Here is a 20,665-nt window from a genome sequence, read left to right on the forward strand (position 1 = left end):
ATTTACTCTTAAGACGTAGCAACATATTTTGGTAACCAAAAGTATGTATCAGTTTACTTGCCTTACGTACATAAAGCTTAATTAGTGGATAAATTAAGGATATTATCTTAAGTACGTTGCGGAAACATTGCAATGCTTAGTTTACGCCATTGTCAGGAAAACACCCGTAACCCGTTTGGAAGCAAATCATCAATCCCGTTCTCCCCGGGCGCGCGCGGACTTTTTATACTTGGCCCCCTTGCCGCCCTTACGGACAAAATGCTTAATTGCCACTGCCACATCAACGGTTGTCGCGCCCACGGTCTTCCCATGTTTCCCACGTCAGCTATCGCGCTTTTCTATACGTATTTTATATATTCCGTCCTCAGAATGGTGCGAGGAGGTTAAATTTAAAAAAATTTAAAATACAAATATAGTTTTGTATATTTTTAAAAAATAAAAAAAATCAAAATCTATGCTTGACCCAATACCATCTTCATCCATATTTCATAGGGTTGGTGGGTAACCTGATGCTTGTACTTATAGTTACAGATATACCCGGTGGTACCAGCTATCCCGTTTCAAAAAAACTTTATTTATTGGTTTATGTGTCTAGCGTTTGACCATCTGTCTTATTTTAAAAATTATAAAAAACTTTAAAAAATTAGTCACGTGTAAAGTATTATTCATATTTTATCATCTAATAAAAATAAAAATATTGATCGCAAAAAAATTTAAATAAGACGAAAAATCAAAGATTGTATGTAAAAACTAAAAATCAACTTATTTTGGGACGGATGAAGTAATAAGTTTCAAATGATTAATAATTTAATGGATAGATAATTAACAAAGAGCAATATAATCAACAAATTACAAAATTATCATCAAAAGAACAACACAGATTAAGCTAGCATAAACTTCATCAAAGTTTAAGATTTTATGGTCAACGGAAAATAAATATGAGAGATATGTCAAAATCAACATCCCCCTACTATTGTTGGGTCGTGGGTGGCATGTCCTTACCATGAAAAAATTAAGCCTATACTTGTAATCTTGAACTATTTTGATTTGGTTTAGGGGTTATTTAGTTCTCAAAAATTTTAACCTAAAAACATCACATCAAATCTTTAGACACCTAAATAGAGTATTAAACGCAGACAAAACGAAAAACTAATTGCACAGTTACGTGAGAAATCGTGAGACGAATCTTTTAAGCCTAATTATCACGTGATTAGCCATAAGTGCTATAATAACCAATATGTGCTAATGCCGGATTAATTAGGCTCAAAAGATCTGTCTCGCGATTTCTAGACAAAATCTGAAATTTGTTTTGTAATTAGACTACGATTAATATTTCAAATATATATTTAAAATTTTGATGTGATGTTTTTTAAAAAATTACAAACTAATCAAAAGGCCTTAATCAATATTTATAGTAGGCTAGGCACAGGTGGATCGAACAAATCTGGCGCTAACCTTTGCAAAAAAAAAAAAAAAAAAATTGCTAGCAGTAGAACTGTAGAAGTGAATTGTGAAGATCGTGCGACAGCCACCGCCTGAAAGCCGAGAAGCCCACGAGAACACGTAACCGCTGTGGCCGCCGAATCGACACCAAACCCCCCGAAACCTCGCAGCCATCCCGCAGATTCGATCGAACCTTCCATCCCCCTCCGACCACCCCGCGAATCCTTCCCTCCTTCCTTCTCCGATCGAAGCGGAGAGGATCCTCGCCCGCCGGAGCATCGTCCGGTGTGTGGCTCGGAGTGGGGGGATCGGCCGCGGCGCGAACCCTAGGAGGGCGCGCCATGAGGCCGATCCGGCTGCCGGAGCCCCCCGGCGGCATGGAGACGCCCGAGATCTTCACGGGCGGCGCCGCCACTGTCGTCGTCCGCCGCGCGGTCGTCCTCGGCAACGGCTCCCCCGGCGCCGAGAACCAGTGCCTCGGCCTCGTCCGCGCCCTCGGCCTCGCAGACCACCTCACCCTCTACGTCAGTGTCCCCCCCCCCTCCCTCCCTTCTCCCCGAGACACCATTGCGTTGCTCGGTTGTTCCTGCTCCGCGGTTGAATTTTCCGTTCCATATGTTTTAGTGAATTTGCTCTGTGGGTGTGGCTTGCAGCGTGTCACCAGGCCACAAGGAGGGATCAACGAGTGGCTGCGCTTCCTCCCCATCTCGCTGCACAAGCTAGTTGACCAGGTGCTCAGGCAGTTCTTCCGCAACACGAGGTTTGCGCCGGTGGTTGAGGGTAGGAAGCCCTATCGTGTCCCGAACGGCGGACCGGTTGGGCTGTCTTCTGTCCTGGAAGCGGACACCAAGAAGATTGTGGCTGTGGCTCGTGATACATTCGACAAGTAAGGCGCACATTGCTTTGCTATCTCTCCGCTTCATTGTTTAAATGTTTGTGTTACGGCGATTTCAGTTATTTTCAGCCGTGAGTCACTGAAACGATAAAATTAGTTCATGAATTTGTGCCAATTGGTTTGAGCGGATGTATTCCCATAACTGATATCTCTTAGAAGTGACGGCTGATGGAATTCCCATGAAATTCACCCAACCTTTTTGGGTTATGGTGTGTTTTGTTTTGTTTGGAAAATTGAGCATCACCTCTCTTTTTGCAGTTGCCAAAGGATTTTGATAAATGGTATCATGACATTTCCATATGCAATGCCCGTAATGAAAAAACACATGGAACTGGGGGGATTAAGATGACTATTGCTCTCCTGATGATTTGGAACAACCATTAGGCAGTTGAATATGCTCATGTAAATACCTTGTAGAATTCAGTCTTGTGTTACTTAAAACATTGGAAACCACACATGCTCTGCAGAAAATCTGAATGTTTTTTTTCTCCTAAGCATACATTTTGTTTGCTGGCTGCATTATGATATTTCTTAATATTTTTATGAGAAAATAGTTCTTATCTTCCTAAAAGTAGACTAAGCTGTGACATGAGAGTTTACTCTTCTTTCAGGGAAGGTCCAACACTAATTGTTGCATGTGGGTGGGATACGATATCATATTCAAGCTCGATAAGGCATCTAGCTTCAGGCAATGTGTTTGTCATTCAGGTAGTATTCAAACCTAAGCCGTTGGACATTGTTATGGTGGTAGGACAACAAAATATACATACTGATCATGATATAGATCTTAATTTAATTCTGGTTCTTTTGATTTTAGATACAGCACCCAAGGTCTCGCCTTGATAGGTTTGATCTTGTGGTGACTCCTCGCCATGATTACTATGCTTTGACTGCTGGTGGGCAACAAGAAATTCCGCGCCTGTTCCGTAGATGGATAACTCCACAAGAACCACCTGGGAGGAATGTGGTATGCTGCTTACTCAATGTCATTGGAAGTGGAAATTGGTTGCATTGCGATGCCATACTTATTCTGGATCTTGTAAAAGTTCAGGTGCTAACTGTTGGTGCACTACACCAAGCTGATTCTGCTGCGCTGCGCCTTGCTGCTATAGCCTGGCATGATGAGCTCGCCCCTTTGCCTAAGCCATTGCTAATCGTTAACATTGGTGGACCCACAGGTAGATCTCTCTATCTTTCTCACTTTGCACATTTTATTGTTCATTTATTTGGATACGGTATTCCTGCTTTGAGTTTGCAAGAGTAAATCTAGACAGCGTTCAAATGGTTTCACTCTGATGAATGCTCAGGAGAAACAAATGCACAGTTGTACACACATAAAAAGAAGAAATGATTTATCGATATGATGATTTTTCTCTTTTCTTATATAATATTACTCTGTGATACCTCATGGTCAGTTGCATCATGGATACATCCTTTATTTCCTTCAGTAACAGGAGAGTCATCATTTTGGGTCTCGCATTTGAATTCTTTACTTGATCTGATCTCTAAGGGAATTCCATCTCTTATTTGTTGTAGAAAGGACTAATTATATTCCTCACAACACCAGTGCCCGGAACAATATGAAATTGTTGTAACTAATGTGATGCATCATAAATATACCCTAGAACCTAGAATCATCAAAAGTAAAAAGTGATCTTTTTATTGTCTTGCAGTTGCATTCTTTGCCCCCTCCTAGTTTTTTGGGGCCCAGAATTAGTGATTTGCTATTATTCCATGCTATCTGTCAATTAAGAACCACAAAGTTGATATTGTTATAGTTTAGATGTCTATATTAGTCTGCGGCTTTACCCTAAATTCCATGAGAGCCCATAATACAAATCAACTCGGTCAATAAATTTCGCATGTAGTATGTGGGGGCTAACATACTTATGGTGGATCTTATAATGAGTAAACTATTTCGATGCAATGATACACCTTTTCAGAAGTACTATTGACTAGTCAACTACCTTGGACCGCTGGAGATGCTTTTGCTTTGTGCCTTTGTCTAACTTACGGAGAGCTAATGGACTTCTTGTTGGCTTTTATTTTGTTAAAATTTTGTATGTGCCCCATGATTGATTTTCTCCAGGTCCAATATTGACTATTGTTGTTTGTCAATGATCAGGGAATTGTAAATATGGTGTAGACCTTGCCAGGCAGCTCATAACTTCTGTGTATAACGTGCTAGACAGCTGTGGGACTGTGAGAGTTTCATTTTCTCGAAGAACGCCACGAAAGGTAGGATGTTTGGTATTGTGGTTGTTTGTTGTAATATCTTTAAAGAGCTTGACATATAAGTTTAATTATCTGCTGACAGGTCTCTGATATTATATTTAAAGAGTTTGCTGGACATCCTAAGATCTATATTTGGGATGGGGAAGGTAGATGAAATATAGTACCAAGTTATTCATGATGTAATATAATATTTATTCATGTTGTTGCACTTGTAACAAGTTGATTTTATTTTTGCAGAACCTAATCCGCACATGGGGCATCTTGCATGGGCTGATGCTTTTGTTGTGACAGCTGATTCTATAAGTATGCTAAGTGAGGCTTGTAGCACAGGGTAAGCTGATTTTAATATTTGCATGATTTCCAGCAAGCTCCTGCCTTTTATTATGGGTTTGCATTACTTGCTTTAAATCACATGTGGCACAGGAAGCCTGTTTACGTCATTGGGACTGAGTATTGTAAATGGAAGTTTTCTGCTTTTCACAAGACTCTACGGGAGCGAGGAGTTGTCCGCCCTTTCACTGGATTGGAAGATGTAAGTCTATCAATCCTGTCTATGATTATTTGTTTTGAGTTATACTGCCTACTTGGCTACTTGCCTAATAGAATAGTACATAACTTGAGCACATTCCTCTTGGCCACGTTAGTTTTCTAAAAATTAAGCTGTAGTACCAGTCATCATTATTTTAATATTTTTATAAACTCTGAATCTTATCCTACCTTCAACTTAATTTTTTTTTGCACCTTGATTCTTCTTAATTCTCATGCATTGTTGATTCTGATCCTACCTATTGAATTCTTTTCTTTTCTGTACTTGCTGCATTTCCCTGATAGAAACTAATATGTTGTGACTGCATTTGTGAATATTTAAGAACTATTTCAATTATTGTTGTTGCCATCGATTATTCTTGTGTTAGAAATAATACAGTTATTGTGAAAATCTTTAATGACAAGGCTAACATAAAAATACAGTAGAACTATGTCAGTGTGGTGCATGAAATTGTTTGTTGTGCTGACATATGTTTGCTTTTATGGAATATTTGATGTATAGATGGTAACTGGAAGTTTTATGGCACATGAATAGTGTGGACTATCTCACAAGTCAGAAAATATTAGTGGACAAGAAAAAAAAACCCTATGCTGTTTAAGTAACTACACGTGAATACGTGATAACTAGGGAGTTTTTCAAGTAACATGTTTTGAAGATTTTGTTGACGTTCACAAGGATGTATTTGTATATCTAAAATTCTACATGACCATATAATTCCTCTTTTCCTTGTAGATTTCAAATAGCTGGAGCTACCCTCCCCTAAACGATGCTATTGAAGTAGCTACACGTGTTCGTGAAGTGATCGCAGAACGAGGGTGGTCTGTGGGATGATAGGGACAGATAGGTTGTATTATTATCCAACAGTAAATTATGTATTTTGATTAACATAGCCACATGAATTCGAGTTACATTGTTCAAAGGAAGAATAATATAGCCATGGAATGGCCTGTACAAAAGCCGAGCCTTTTCTTTTGGTGGTATACCCCAATTTTGGAACCGTGCACAGCACCCAGGAGATCCTATTTGGTTTGAGATTTTCTTACCTCCTTTTGTACTTCTAACGCTACTGGAGAGAGGCCAACATGTGAAGTATTGGAATTGAAACTCTATTCCGTGTGTGATTATCAGAAGCAATCTGACATTATGATCTGTCTGTGGTTTAGGTTTATGACCTAATCCTGTCTTGTCATTCTTTTCATTAATAAATATATAAAACGCGATGCTTGCTGTAAAATTTCGTCAAAGCCTATGCCCTGATGCCTTCTGGCTGAATCCCAATGTTATTTATATGGCGCACCAAATATTATGGGCTCCTATTAATCTGTCAGTTGCTGGGACGACTGCAAAACAAGCAGCAGTGCAGCTTGTTTTTGTGCTGGCCTGGTCATCTGGACACGCGTTGATAGGTTGCAACTCGCATTGCGTGGGCTTGTTACATCTTGTTGCCGGTTAGTTTTGCATGCTGTATGCATAAGATGGCTTGTGCTGTACTCATGAATAAACAATATGTTCGACAGTTTGTATATGTATTCCCTTCTCTATTTGAGTAATCGCCGTCTGAGATGAGCTCACTGCAGAAAGCTTTACGGCCCTATGTTTTTTGTAAGTGCCAACCTCCAACGACTGAGAATGTTCGTCACCGCCATATGTTTTCCCTGCTTGCGTTATCACATTTGTATTGGTATTTTCTCCCACTAAGATTTGCCAAATTTTGCTCATGAAAATAGGCAACATGCATGTGGCTTGCTGAAACATTGACAAATGAAATAAGGCGGACGACCTATGCCAAATTTTGCTTTTAAAATGTTCTCCAATTTGTTGGCGTATGTTCAACGTCCCAAGGTGTGCAGGACATATGTCGGAAACAAATTACCATCAAACAGAGCAGCCCCTTGATGAAATGAACGTCAGAGCAACCATGCTGGGATACTTCACAGTGCGCGACTATTATCCAATAATTTTGATGTGTTTCTAGGCCGAACTGGCTTATCATTTCTAACATCTGAACCCGTAAAAAGAATTATATAAGTTATGGTTGGACAATGATTCGTTCAAATCCAACTCATTTCATCCATACATCTATCTGTTGAACATGCGTCTCTATATACATTCGAATAAAATATACACACAGATGGACTCTAAAGTAATGCTCTTTTAGCAATGTGAGCGAGTAGAGCTCACGTATCAGCCAATACTACTACGGTCACGTTCGTTTTGGGTAGGTTATCTGGCACGAAAAACATAATAATAAATTAGTGTATAATTAATTATTAGTTATAAAAAATAAAAAATAAATCAATATGATATTATAAAACAATTTTTTATATAAAATTTTTGTAAAAAAATATCGTTTAACAGTTCGAGAAACAAAAAACAAGAGAATCTAGGTTAGTAAAACAAAAACTAGTCCTGCATGATCCCGTTCCATACACACATATTTCTTCGATACTTGAAGATGCATCGAACGCAAACCTGTATCCTGAATCGCTGACAAGGATGGTGCCCAATTGACTGTCAAGTAGCGACGAGTCTCGCTGTTACATCTGGTCCAAAAAGGTATGGACTTTTTGGGGGCCATTCGGTAGCGACAGATTGCAATATCCAGTTCAACACCCATCCTTCAGTAGACCTCAGGATTTTATTGCGAGCACTGTCATGACCGTGGCCTTGAAATGCCTGAATTTTTAGCTCCAATAGTGTTAGGGAACAGTGTTCTTGCCTGGATCGATGCCATGCGACACAGTTTATCTCCAGTAAAATTTCTGTATCTTCCCTTCCGTTTGACACGACAAAACAAGTTAATCTACTGTACATGTGAGTGATTTATGGTGCACTGCCTAATGGGAAACACACATTTTGCTGCAAAAATTTCTCGGTGAAGGATTATTTATCTTCGTCGATGATGTGTTTGGCTGCATTGGGAGTGAGAGATCAATGGGAATTTGGAGGAGACCCTGCTTCTTGGATGGTGTGCTACCGGAGCACGACGGCGGCGAGGAAGCTGAGCACGGCGACGGCGCTGACGGCGGAGCAGCACAGGTCGACGAGCACCTCTCGCCTGGCCTTGGACTCTTTCCTGCCCCTCTTCCTCCTCACGAACTCGTCGTACCTCCTCTTGGCTTCCTGTTCTTGGTTCTGCCCTCCCTTCCTTGGCCCGGCCATGGCCGCAGCGAGGAGACGAAGGCAGCCCTCGCCGCTCACGGCCGCGCCGTCGGCGTCGTCGACGGCGAGGCTGACCTCCGTTAGCTGGCCGGCCTCCTCCGAGCAGCTGACGGTGGCCTCGAACTTGCACCCGCCGAGCACCACGGCGTACCGCACCAGCGTGTCGCCGGTGTACCAGTGCCTCTCCAGCGCTACCGGCCGCCGGCTCGACACGTTCACCGCCCGGCCGCTGGCGGGGTCCAGCACGATCCAGCTCAGCTCCAGCTCGGCCGGCGAGACGGACGCGGCCGGCGCCGGGTTCTTGCAGTCCACGGCGTCGACGCAGAACGGCGAGGTGAGGAACCACGAGGACAACGTGGAGGTCTCGACGACGCGGGAGGCGATGGGCGCGCCCCTGTGGTAGACGTCCACGGCGGACACGAGCTCCCCGGGCAGCGGCAGTCGCAGCCGTAGCCGATCGTCCCCGTCGAGGGGAGCGGCGTCGTCCGCGCACGGGAAAGGGAAGGCGTCGGCGAAGAGGCGCCGCGGAGATACGGCGCCGGAGAGGACGCACCTCTGCTGCTGCTGCGCCGCCGCCGCCGCCAGCGACGGCCACCGCGCCAGGCAGAGCGCCCGCCACGTCCCCGGGTCCTCGGCGAGCGCCCTGAGCCCGGATGTCGCGCAGCTCGCGGCCGCCAGCGACGGCCCGTCCAGTCGCCGCAGCGCGCACGCCAGCACGTCCCCTGGCAGGTCCTCCACGGTGGTGCTGCTGCTGCTGGTCGCCGCCGCCGCCGCCATTCCACCGCTCCGATCGTATCTGTCCTTAACAGCAGGCTGCTAGCCGCAGCTAGCTCAATCCAAGTCGCACGCGCGCGAACGCTCGAAGCCGATCGATCGAGCGGGAAGGGACGAAAGCGATCGCGATTGGCGGGTCGGCAACGGCACGACGGGCGAGGCCGTTTTATAGCCCCATCGAGGCAGGCCGGGCGCGCGGGCGGTTTGGGTTATCTCCATGGCCGGCCGGGGGCGGGGGCCCGTGCCGTGACGGGTCGTGGGCATCGCGTCGTACGCGCGAGGACGGGAGCGACGGGCGCCGTGTGCGGGGGTCGCGTGCGTGCGTGCGCGCGGGGAAGAAACGGGCGGTTTTGTCCGTGTCGGCGGGCGGGCGTTTCCCGCGTGATTTCGCCGGTATCGACAACTTTGGGGGGTTGCCGTTGCCGGGGCTGAGGCGTTACTTGCTTACGTACGAGCCGTATGACTAGGGCCGCGTTCGTCCCCAACCGTTAACTTATCTTTTTTTTCACGTGCATGTTTCCTAAACTATTAAACGATATATTTTTTATAAAAATTTTCTATAGGAAAAGTTGTTTAAACAACCATATTAATCTATTTCATATTTTTTTAATAATTAATTAATCATGTATTAATCTATTATTACGTTTTTCGTGTCAAATAAATTAACTTACTAACCCCTCACCGAATACGGCCTAGGTGATTGTTTGGTTTTTTAATAAAAAATGTTAAACTGTATATTTGTAAATTAAAAAGAATTTATGATTATAACTTTTATATATATATATATTGATTTTTAAGTCTATACTTATAAATAAAATACGGCAAAAAATATCCCAAATCAAATCTAAATATAAGGTTAAAAATTTAAATTTTACTTATGTTTATTAGTAGAAACGGGAAAATGGGATGCAATTTTTTTTCTTGAGTATTACAAGGACGACGCATGAGTACGTACCACCAATATGTACGCACATACGTTGTTTTAGTTCATTATATATAGGCTAATCCTTTTCCCAGTACAAAAGTTGAGTCAATTTGGATCGGGAGTTTAGAACGTAGGAATGGGAAAACGGGAAATAGAAACACATACATGATTTTAATAGAAATGTATGTGTAAAATAGATAATTTCAAAACATAAACAAATACATAAATAATTGTTTAAATACAGTCTAAGAACAACGCATAAATTCAATGACAAACATGAGCATAAAGGATTTTTCTTTGGTACGTGAGACATTCCCTATAATCTCATAATATTCACGCTCAAATCTAACACATAATAAAAAGAGTTTTTTTAACATACTTGTAAAATAGTACCATATTTTCAGCATAAAATCTTAGTATAGATACCATGTACTTTGAGATATCATAATTTTATACTAAAATTTTTGGTATTTTAAAATATTTTTCAAGAATGGTAAAAAAGCCATAATAAAAAACTGTGGAAGATTTGGCCAAATTTAGAGATGGACTCAGACCTTTGTGGACGAGTCCGGTACGACCGACGGCACCGGGACGGTTGGACTAGCAAAGTTTGAGACCGAGTTCAATTGAGATATCCTTTCCAACGTGTTTAGTCACCCTGAGAATTAATAGGACGTGAAAAAGGTCCAGTACGATTCATTTGGAATTGGAACAATCAAACAATCAATGCAATAAGCCAATTCCGTCTTTCTTTTCAGTTTGCAACTTTACATATACTTTCTGTCCTTTTAGGGCGTCCACAACAAACTGATTCAACTAGCTATTTGATCGTACACGTCAGCATGTATCCTATATGAAGGAAAGATAATGTGTATAAAAAATCTAGTCAGCAACTGTCTCGTCGCTCATCTCAGCACACACCATGATGTGCTACATCCGTTTTCGTTCTGTGTGTGTATATGAAACTAGTAAAGTATAAATAGCTAATAAAATAGATAGTTTTTTGGACTACTGGCTATTTTGTTTATGACAGATTTTTCTTACTACCTCCATCCCATAATAATCTTATTTTTCGTTTTTCCGTTTCCAACGTTTGACCATTCGTTTTATTTGAAATTTTTTGACGATTAATATTTTTATTGTTACTAGATGATAAAATATGAATAATACTTTATACATAACTAATTTTTTTAAGTTTTTATACAAATTTTTCAAATAAGACGAATAGTCAAACGTTGGACACGGAAAAACGAAAAATAAGATTATTATGGGACGGAGGCAGTAGCACCTAGCTGGGACTATTGCGGACGCCGTTAGCCATAGCTCATTCATCTTCATCGGTTCGCGTTGTAAGCTGTAAGTTCTTTCCACGAGAGTGAGAATCCCTCTCTAGGTTTGTTCCGTAATCCCACCCATGAGACGGGTGTTTACCCCTTTGCTGGTTGTTATGTGAACCTTCTATTTAATTCACGAGACAAATCTTATCCTCAATCTATGAGAATCGGTTTCGCTAACCAGTTTTGATCTTGAAAATCTATCTTGATCTAGGTTGAGATGATTAGCAACTAAGTAACACCATAAATCTTTAGGTAACTATGCATTAGTCAAAAAGGGTCAACTCATAGGATTTGAAAAGTTCCATCTCCACAAATCCTTTCATGGATAACTATAGGAATTATGTAGGATTTGAATCCTATAGTAAAATTTTCTATTTGATCCTTTCAAACAGAGGAATGAGACTAACAATCTTATGAAACTCCTATGGAGCTAAAGACAAGGAGATTTTGAACAAAAGTTAACACAAGGTTTAATCTCATGAAAAATTTTCGGGGTCCACTTATCTCATATAATTACTATGTTTTTTATGCGGTCAAGTCAAACATCAATTTATGTTTTTTCGTGTTTTTCAATTATTTGTGTTTACATTTGCATTCGTATAAAAATCTTACTTTTTTTATTGTTGTGTTGAGATGGCAATGGAATAGGTCGGTTACGGGTAGATCAGATCCATGCTTGATGCACTGCCCAACTTTGCCCATCCCAACTCATGTCCGATAGGGTTGACAATCACACCTATGACGAGTGGGTACTTGATGAGTCTCATGTAAATAAGATCTCAAAAAATAGGTAACTTAATAAAGAGTAACCTAATAATAAATTATAAAATTATCACGAGAGTTCAAAGAGCAACACAAACTGTCACCATGCTAGCACAATATCATCATAGTGTAAAAGATTAAATGGGCAAAACATAAAGAGGTACGAGAGATGAAAATAATTAACTAATACATATATGTCGGCTTTGAACATGGTTTACTCACTAGGAAAATGCAATATCATGTTATCACCCACAAAATTCTCAGGTCTTGACGAACATAACCACAACCAAAAAATTATTAATAATAAACCTACATCCGTGCCTGTTGGACAGAAAGGGTTCTTTTGACTTTAAGTCAAGGGGGCACGTGTCACTGACGTGTGGGCCCATACATGGTGGGGCCCACATGTTAGCCTCAATGTCCCTCTGACTTTAAGTCAGAGGAACCTCGTCCGACAGGAAATTTGACATTTTGATCCTTTTAAAAATTTATTTTATAAATAATCCCTAAAAAACTTATTGCATGAATGAATCTTTTTAACCACGCCAATATCATTGGCGCCGTCATTGTATAGGACGACATCAATAATATTGGCGCAGTTCTCCAAGTCATTATGATATGCTTTTGTGGCCGGAGAACGGCATCAGTTCTATTATGAATCTATTTATAAAATAAGTTTTCAGAAAAGACTAAAATATCAAAATTGCACGCGGTACCGACCGATACCGCAAACTCAAATCCTCTGTTTTTTTTGGTTAAGCACTAAACAGAGAGTACCATTTGCAGAAAGAGAAAAGACAAATTATCCGACAGAAGGAATAGCTAGCGACTAGAGATGGCACATCCCTTTGCCGACCTAGGTCGGCCTTGCATTATGGGAGTACTACAATATATGCAGCTGTGCTCCTGCTGTTTTTAATTTGCCAGATTAATGCATGGTACATATCCAGCTGAGTACTACCACTATACTTATATATTAGTTGAAGCTAGCATCGCAGGCCAGACAACCGGATAGGCTTCGCAACAATAAACTAAAGCCTCTTTTAGGTTAGTTTTGCTGCTGCGTAAGATCGATAGAGACATGCTTTATCTGTTTCTCGCCGTTTCTACATGCTGTGATGCTCAATACATACTCCCTTTTTTCTAATCTTTATAGCTCCTGAAGCCTCTGCCGGCCACCGCTCTTCAGTGACCTGGCGCCGACTGCTACGTCAGCAGAGGAAACAGGGCATAGATCAATGGAGCAGGGCTAATCATTGGGGTGACTGGAAAACAACATATTTAAAAATAAAAAATAATTTATGAGTATAACTTTTATATAAGTATTTTTAGTGATCTAAAAGTTAATACTAAAAAATAATTTTTGGGAAAGAAAAAATCTAAAATCATTAAAAATCTAAAATTTGACTTTTAAGCCTAATCAGAAAAAAAAAATGGAGGTGAGATGTTGTCCTTGGCCATATGGGTCAAACCTTTAATTTTTATGGATTTACATGGACATGGAGCATACAAACTGATCTTGTTGTTTTCTTTTTTTTCTGCAGAGACTATTAAATTGCATTTGATATTCTCTATTGTTTTTGGCCTGCAGGAATTGTTCTTGCCAAGATGCTGCAAAATTTGGAGCCTAATTTCTGTGTTCTGGAGGAGCATCTACTTTATGTAGTACAGTATGATGCTAGCGCCTCAATCTTAAGTAAATACTATTATTATTATTTTCATTATCTTCGCAGCTGTTTGCCTGTTTATGCATAAAACATTGAACACTCTCTGCTCTGCATACTAAACAAGTAATTAATGAAGACGTCGTAATTAAGGTCGGCACAGTCGGCCATGGTTTCGTCAGTGGATTATATACAATTTGAGTGAACGAAATGAGCTTAGGATCTTCAAGTAGAAAGCATATAGGAGCAGTTGAAACTCAGCAACACCACCAACTGGTCCATTCATCAGTCATCGAGCTGCATTCATTTTTTTCCCTCAATTTTGCCGCTTTGTCTCTTACAATGGTCAAACGATATATTTTTAAATAAGAAATAATTTATGAATAAAAAAAATTATATACATGTTTTTAGCGACATAGAATTAAAGGCTGACAATTCATTTAAAAAATCCTAAAATCAGCTCTAAACTAAAGGTTAAAAATTTAATTTTTAGCTTATATAAGCTTAATAGAAAAGACAATCCCTTCGTATCCTGATGCATGATGGGTCATTTTTATACTAATAATCGGTTAACTGACTCTAGTGGTTCCTACATCACGATGTATGGCTGTGTGTAGACTGAAGGGTTGTTTGGATCTAGGGACTTTTTTTAAGTCTCTTATCACATCGGATGTTTGGACGTTAATTATGAGTATTAAATATAGACTAATAACAAAACTAATTGCATAAATAAATGCTATTTCATTAGACAAATTTTTTAAGCCTAATTAATCCACATCACATTCGCTAATTATGAATTAATTAGTCTCAATAGATTCGTCTCGCGAAATAGTCTAGAGTATAAAGTGAGTTTTATTAATAGTCTATATTTAATACTTCTAATTAGTATCCGAATATTCGATGTGTCGGTGGAACCAAACAGCCCCTGAGGAAGAGTCTGGACGGGTAGCTACTCTCTGCTGTGCAGGCCCAGTTTATAGTTAGTACAGTATTAGTTAACTGTGACTTCTCCACTAGTGTCACCTAAATTTCATCTACCCTCTCTCCCTGTACTGTACACATGAGGCCCTACAGAGACACAAGTAATGCTCTCCTGATCATCATAGTTGTTTCGCACTCCGTTTGCCTCATGTTTTCGCTTTTACTTATATTTATAAATTAAAACTGAAATTTTAAATTTTAAATTTTAAGTTGATTTTGAGACTTTTTTACCATAACTTATTTTCCCGTCATTGCTTTTAGATCGATAAGAGAGATAATATATATATATTATTCATAAATTATTTTTGATTTACAGACGTGTCGGTTGGCTTATTAAAAAAAAGACAAAATTATGTGCCTGTCAGTCCTAGTGATCGATCCAAATGCATCTTTGTCCTCGTCGTCTTGCGGGTGTTTAGTCAGAGAAAAGAGGGAGGGACGGATCGACGATGATCCGATGGAGGCAACGGATCAATAAAGTAATAAACGAGCCATGACAGTGTGACATGCGGCTGCAGGATGGTGATCACCACCAGGGATGCTAATTAATTAATTGGGATGCGTGGCTGTAGCTGGGTACGTACGTGGTCGAGGGGGCGATTAGTCAGCGGCTGCCAATCGTGGCTATCTCTGTCGTCGCGCCCGCGGGGCGTATTATCCTGGTGCCTGCGTGTGTTGGACTGGGAAAAAAGGATCCTTGAGCACCAACCAACAAACATAACGACAATTAGTATTTGCTACTTTCTCCGTTTCACATTTTCTAATCTTGTATAGATTCTTGTGTAGATTCATATAGATGTGAATCAATCTAGACATATATATAATTTATATATATTTATCAATTTAAATAAGATTAAAAAGTTTTACAATATGAAATAGAGCTAATACTGAGTATAATAATGTTACCTATATATTTTAAAAGATAATGCGAAAATATTAGAAAATATAAGTTATGGCTAAAATATACATAGCAGTAAATCTAATCACAATAAAATAATAAAATAAAGGAGATGTATGTAAGTTTTTTTTAAGCATGATGCACGGTTAAGCTTATGCTAAAATACAACGACATCATGCTACCTTCGATCACTGGAGAAACATAAAAATTAGGATGAACATGGATTGACCTCCAATACCCATGACTGACTTTATCTTGCAAATAAACATTTAGTTAAACTAGTGGAGGTCATGAATTATCCATAACCGATCTAAGTCAACACTACCTTAAAAATAAACACTTAGGCCCGTTCGGCGGAAGGAGTTTGGGGCAAGTTATCCGATACGGAAAACGTACTAATATATTAGTACATAATTAATAAATTATTAATTATAAAAATTAAAATTAAACATATTAATTTGATATTTTAAATCAACTTTTATATAGAAATTTTTTATAAAAAATACACTGTTTAGCAGTTTGTGAAACGTGCAAAAGGAAGAAGAGGGAAATCTAGAACGCGGCCTTAGTTGAAGTACTATCAGCCACGAATTACATGTAAACTGTTCCACGCCCACATACCTAACAAAAACTATATGCGTTCCAACATACAAGTATTTTTAAGGTTGTTTACGATAAATTAAGGATATGTTAAACGGTTTTGCTTTTAATCACTTCACCGAATAATTTTTAAATTTTGATTTGAGTAAATTATTTTCTAGTATTCGATTGGCTCCAAGAGTCATATGAATCGGTGAAAGAAATGTTTATAGAACGATCCACAATTTAAATCCTAAATATACTTATATTTTATAACGGAAGGAGAAGTAACCGAGCTGTTCGGGGTAGCGAGGGACCGTGGAGAGGTGAATGCGGCATATACCCGCTTCGCATCCGCTTGCGTAGTGGCGGTGTTCACGGTTTCGTCCTCAAGCGCGCTGCGTTCGCCGGGGTCTTGGCGAATTGTTTTTTATTTTTTAAACGTTTCTAATAAATAATTTTATTATTGAATCTTGTAGAAAAAAAATTTCACCGTATGAACATTTTAGCCACGTTATCAACATTGGCGTGGCAATATAACGCTGCCACGCAGAGTATTTGGTCTGGCAGGATAACGCTGTCACGCTGAGTATTTGGCGTGGTAGGCTTGCCATTGCCACGTCCTCGACAATGGCGTGACAAACCTGCCACACCAAATACTCTATGTGTGACAGCGTTATCTTGCTACACCACCAACACTGGTGTGGCCAAAAAGGTTTATACGGTAAAAATATTTTTCTTCAAGTTTAGTGATAAAATTATTTATTAAAAATGTTTAAAAAATAAAAATAAAATTCGGTCTCGGCGGGAGCCAGCAAGCCACCACTACCAAGGTGGACGACGATACAGGCGGTGGCGGTGACCTTAGCTTTGCGAGATTGAGATCGATCGATGGGTGATCATGGGCCAGAGAGACCCAAAGCTGGCTGGCTGGAACTGTCACCTGGGCCTAGCCCAAAAATACCTAGGCCCTAAGCCTCCTCACAGGCCGCCGACGAGGGCCCAGTCGAGCCGAGAATCCACTGGGCTTTTTACCGTGGTCCCGTGGGTCGAGAGGCCCATCCTGGACAGCTTTGCCTTTCGGCCCCCTTTTCTTGATAACGAACTACGACGACCAACTTTAGAGAATTAGAGGTGGCAACTTGACCCTTGCCACGGTGAATTTATTCATTAGGAGATATGGATGTTTAGAAATTAAATGGTTTCCATTCCTATGGTGGATGGCGTAGGCAGGGAGGATGCATCACTCTCCATCCTCATTCCCCGCAATAACCTGTTTATATAGTAGAGAGATCAATATATAGACTTTAGACATGGTTTGAAAAAAAATAAAGCCTAATATCCCTGTTATATAAACCTAACACTAGTCAACAACATTCAACCCTATAAAGCACCGAAAAACCAATGAGAAAAAAATTCACTACGGAGGACGGATTAAATATAAGCCCCGTTGGCTTAGCGGGAACGGGAACGAAAAATTTTTATTGCCGCGAGAACAAAGACACCGTGGTAACCCCAAATTCCCCGTTGCTACCTGTGTACCAATACCAACTTGTTCTCGTCGTTTTTTTCCATTCACCTACCACACTCGCCGACGAAACAGTTCGCTCACCCACGACGGAGCGCACGAATCTTGGCGCGAGACCACCCCACGGCCGTCCAGAACCAGAGTGGGCCCCTACCCCGCGGCTGTGGGGCCCACCTCCCCTCTCCTCTCTTTTCCCTTTTCTCCTCCCCCGCCCCCCACCCCACACGGCCCACACCGCGATTTCCTCGTCTCGCTTTGACGTGTTATTCCCTGCTCTCCTCGCGCCGCCGCGGCCCGCGGGTGTCGCCGGAGCCCGCCGTCGCCGAGGCTTCTTCATAGCCGGCACCGAGGCCCGCTTCACACCACACTCCCCCGCCCGCGCCCGCCCTCCAGGCTGCAGCTCCTGCAGCCCGATGAGACGACGCCCGCTGTGAGAGCTCTCTCCTCCCCCTCCCTTCTTTCTACCCTTCGTCTCGTCTACTGTGCTAATCCCAGTAGTTAGTCCAGTATCCCGATGAGCTCGGATTCCGGAACATCGCCAGCGGGCTCCTGTGGTCTGCTACTTTGCTCTTGTGCTTGCTGCCCCAAAATTGGAGCGATTCTGCTTTGAGGTTTTCCTCATGCATGCACGCCAGACTATTGTGCTTGCTGCCCCAAAATCGGAGCAGATAGGTATAGCTGTCGAGCGCGACTAGCCGACTAATGTGGTTTATTTTTGGATTTAGATTGCATGGTGAATGGTTAAGCGTGTAAAATTTCTTTTCTTTTATGTATTGGCAACACAGATTGCTCCGTACTAACATGGACCAGTAACTTGTTTGGTTGCAAATTTGCAATGATTCAACGCTAGAACCCAGATCCAACTGTCTGTGCAATGATTATTGTGCGTACTATAATTTATGCCAATGCAATTTCTTGTGAAGCTGTTTCTGTTCGTGGTTACAGCTATGGTGTAAGAGTATAGTATAGTCTTCCCTTATTCATCTTGATTCATGACAAAATTGAGAGGCATTGAGAACATGTAATGAAACAATGCGCTAGCTGGAACAGCTAGGGAGTTTTGTTTTTTTTTTTGAAACTAGGGCCTGGCCCCCATTTCCATTACCAGAAATGTAGCAGTTTACCCAGACATTGAAAGAAATAACTGACCCTCATAAAAAAAAGAGAAAAAGAAATAACTGACCTTTAAAACATGTTTCAGCTGGCAAAATCAGAGGCGCCATCCCACCCCCTACCAGGAAACTGATTAACAAACGAAAAACAAAACATTCTGCCACATGACTCAAATCCTGGTTTCTAAAGGTTTCCAGACTGGCCAGCAACTTGAGCATAACAGGCGGCACAATCACACAATATGATATGAAGAGAGACATAAAGAAAATCAACACCCATTCCCCATCATCTTCCTCCAGGATCCTTCTGCACTCTTCCTCTTCTACTCCAGTTTTCTTGTTTTTGCCCTCCACCCAAATCTTGAGTTGAAAATCATCTACCATCTGTCCTAAGAGCTGGACCCAAACACACTCACAGCTTTCATCGCCTTCCCTCCAATGGCTGCAAGACAGCCCAAGGTTGATTTTAGTGTATCTATGAAATAAGGGCCCATTTGGGAGGGCTCCAACTCCTAAATTTAGCTCTAGGAGCGGAGTCTGGAGTGGAGCTGCTAGAACATAGCTCCACAGCTCTAGTTCATTTTTCTAGATCACTCCAGACTGCTCCGCTCCCATTTTGTGTGGAGTTGAAATTGTTTGGTTGGGCTCCAACTCCAGAAGAAGTGAAGTTGGAGCTGGAGCTATGCCAAACAAGCGCCAAGTCCTGTTGATTTTGTTTTGCCTGTTATTATTTCTGAGTACAGACAATTCAATCCAACTTTATATTTTGCCAATGGTGACGTAGGAAGTGTAATACTTGATGAATTTTATGTAGGTTACCTCTAAACCACAATAATGTCAAGGTCCGCAGTCCTTGTGTTTCTGCTTGTGGTACTTATAGTCACATCTCAGCTTGAGTGGAAGCAACAACTTGTTAATGAGTTGGAATCTGCGGCGCCCAAGCAGAAACATATTTCAAGTAGAGGAGAACTTGTCAAGGAAAAGGTGAGCCACTCTGCGTGCCTGATATAATTTGCCAGACTTTGCTGCATCTCAAATAATTGAACTGAGATTGTCCAAAGATTGGTCTGAATGTTGCTTGTCAAATATTGAGGTCATTAGCGAAGCAATATTACTATATTCTACTTGATACTGCCTAAACTTAACATTCACGATCTCATGGTAAAATGTACTGCGAAAACAAGCTATGGCAATGCAAAATGATGAACAAAGTTTTGTTCTCGGTGTTCTCAGATTTCCCATTTGTATCAACTATTGAATTGAGGCAAGCTATTTTTATCATGCGAATTCACAAAAATTTGCTTCCCTGGCCAAGTTACTTTCTTTGTTGCAGATAATCTTATCTCAAGAAAAGATGATTCGGCTATTGAATGAGCACATCCGGAATCTTCAGCAACAGTTGCTACAATGCCGCGACAATAATCTGACGGTCAATTCTTCTAGATCTTCTTTTACATCGTATGTTAGTGAGATCCGAAGGCAGCAGATGATGGATGATTGATAAGGTGAAAAGCCATGTATAAACAATCCAGTGGGATGTGGGATTCCAGATCGTGCTGATAGTCAATTTCTCTTAGAAAAGGCAGTTACAATGTAGTGTTAGCATGTATAGAATAGTGATATATATATTTACAAAGCAAACGACGGTTTCCCGTCGATTGAAAGAACATTGTTGTAACAAGTTTTTCATTTTCTGTGCCCTTAATTTGGACGTTCGCATATATATTTGATATTTTTACAATATAAAGCACTATGGTGTATTGTTTAGGGTGAACTGTATTGAAGCTGCTTGCTAATGGGTGGTAGGACACTAATTATAGCAG

At 41.0% G+C, this 20,665-nt stretch overlaps 2 protein-coding genes across 2 annotated transcripts; one reads left to right on the forward strand and one right to left on the reverse strand.

The window, feature by feature from the left end:
• Nucleotides 1-1,512: 1,512 nt before the first annotated feature.
• LOC102708308 (mitochondrial fission protein ELM1) lies at nt 1,513-6,226 on the forward strand. Its single transcript, XM_006647282.3, has 10 exons — nt 1,513-1,967; nt 2,097-2,329; nt 2,950-3,046; nt 3,156-3,305; nt 3,390-3,516; nt 4,464-4,576; nt 4,656-4,719; nt 4,811-4,904; nt 4,997-5,105; nt 5,853-6,226. Exons 1-10 carry the CDS (start codon nt 1,785-1,787, stop codon nt 5,949-5,951), a joined length of 1,269 nt encoding a protein of 422 aa, XP_006647345.1. The 5' UTR covers nt 1,513-1,784; the 3' UTR covers nt 5,952-6,226.
• Nucleotides 6,227-7,532: 1,306 nt separating this feature from the next.
• Nucleotides 7,533-9,183, reverse strand: LOC102709817 (probable F-box protein At2g36090). The gene has a single exon (XM_006648635.3). It carries the CDS (start codon nt 9,057-9,059, stop codon nt 8,094-8,096), a length of 966 nt encoding a protein of 321 aa, XP_006648698.2. The 5' UTR covers nt 9,060-9,183; the 3' UTR covers nt 7,533-8,093.
• Between the last annotated feature and the right edge of the window lie 11,482 nt (nt 9,184-20,665).

This window comes from Oryza brachyantha, chromosome 2 (assembly GCF_000231095.2).
Source record: "Oryza brachyantha chromosome 2, ObraRS2, whole genome shotgun sequence".
Lineage (NCBI taxonomy): Eukaryota > Viridiplantae > Streptophyta > Magnoliopsida > Poales > Poaceae > Oryza > Oryza brachyantha.

Coding starts and splice junctions, on each gene's coding strand:
- LOC102709817 (XM_006648635.3), bottom strand. CDS start 9,059: ATGGCGGCGGCGGCGGCGACCAGCAGCAGCAGCACCACCGTGGAGGAC.
- LOC102708308 (XM_006647282.3), top strand. CDS start 1,785: ATGAGGCCGATCCGGCTGCCGGAGCCCCCCGGCGGCATGGAGACGCCC. Junction 4,720..4,810: donor CTATATTTGGGATGGGGAAG/GTAGATGAAATA, acceptor TTATTTTTGCAG/AACCTAATCCGCACATGGGG. Junction 4,905..4,996: donor AGTGAGGCTTGTAGCACAGG/GTAAGCTGATTT, acceptor CATGTGGCACAG/GAAGCCTGTTTACGTCATTG.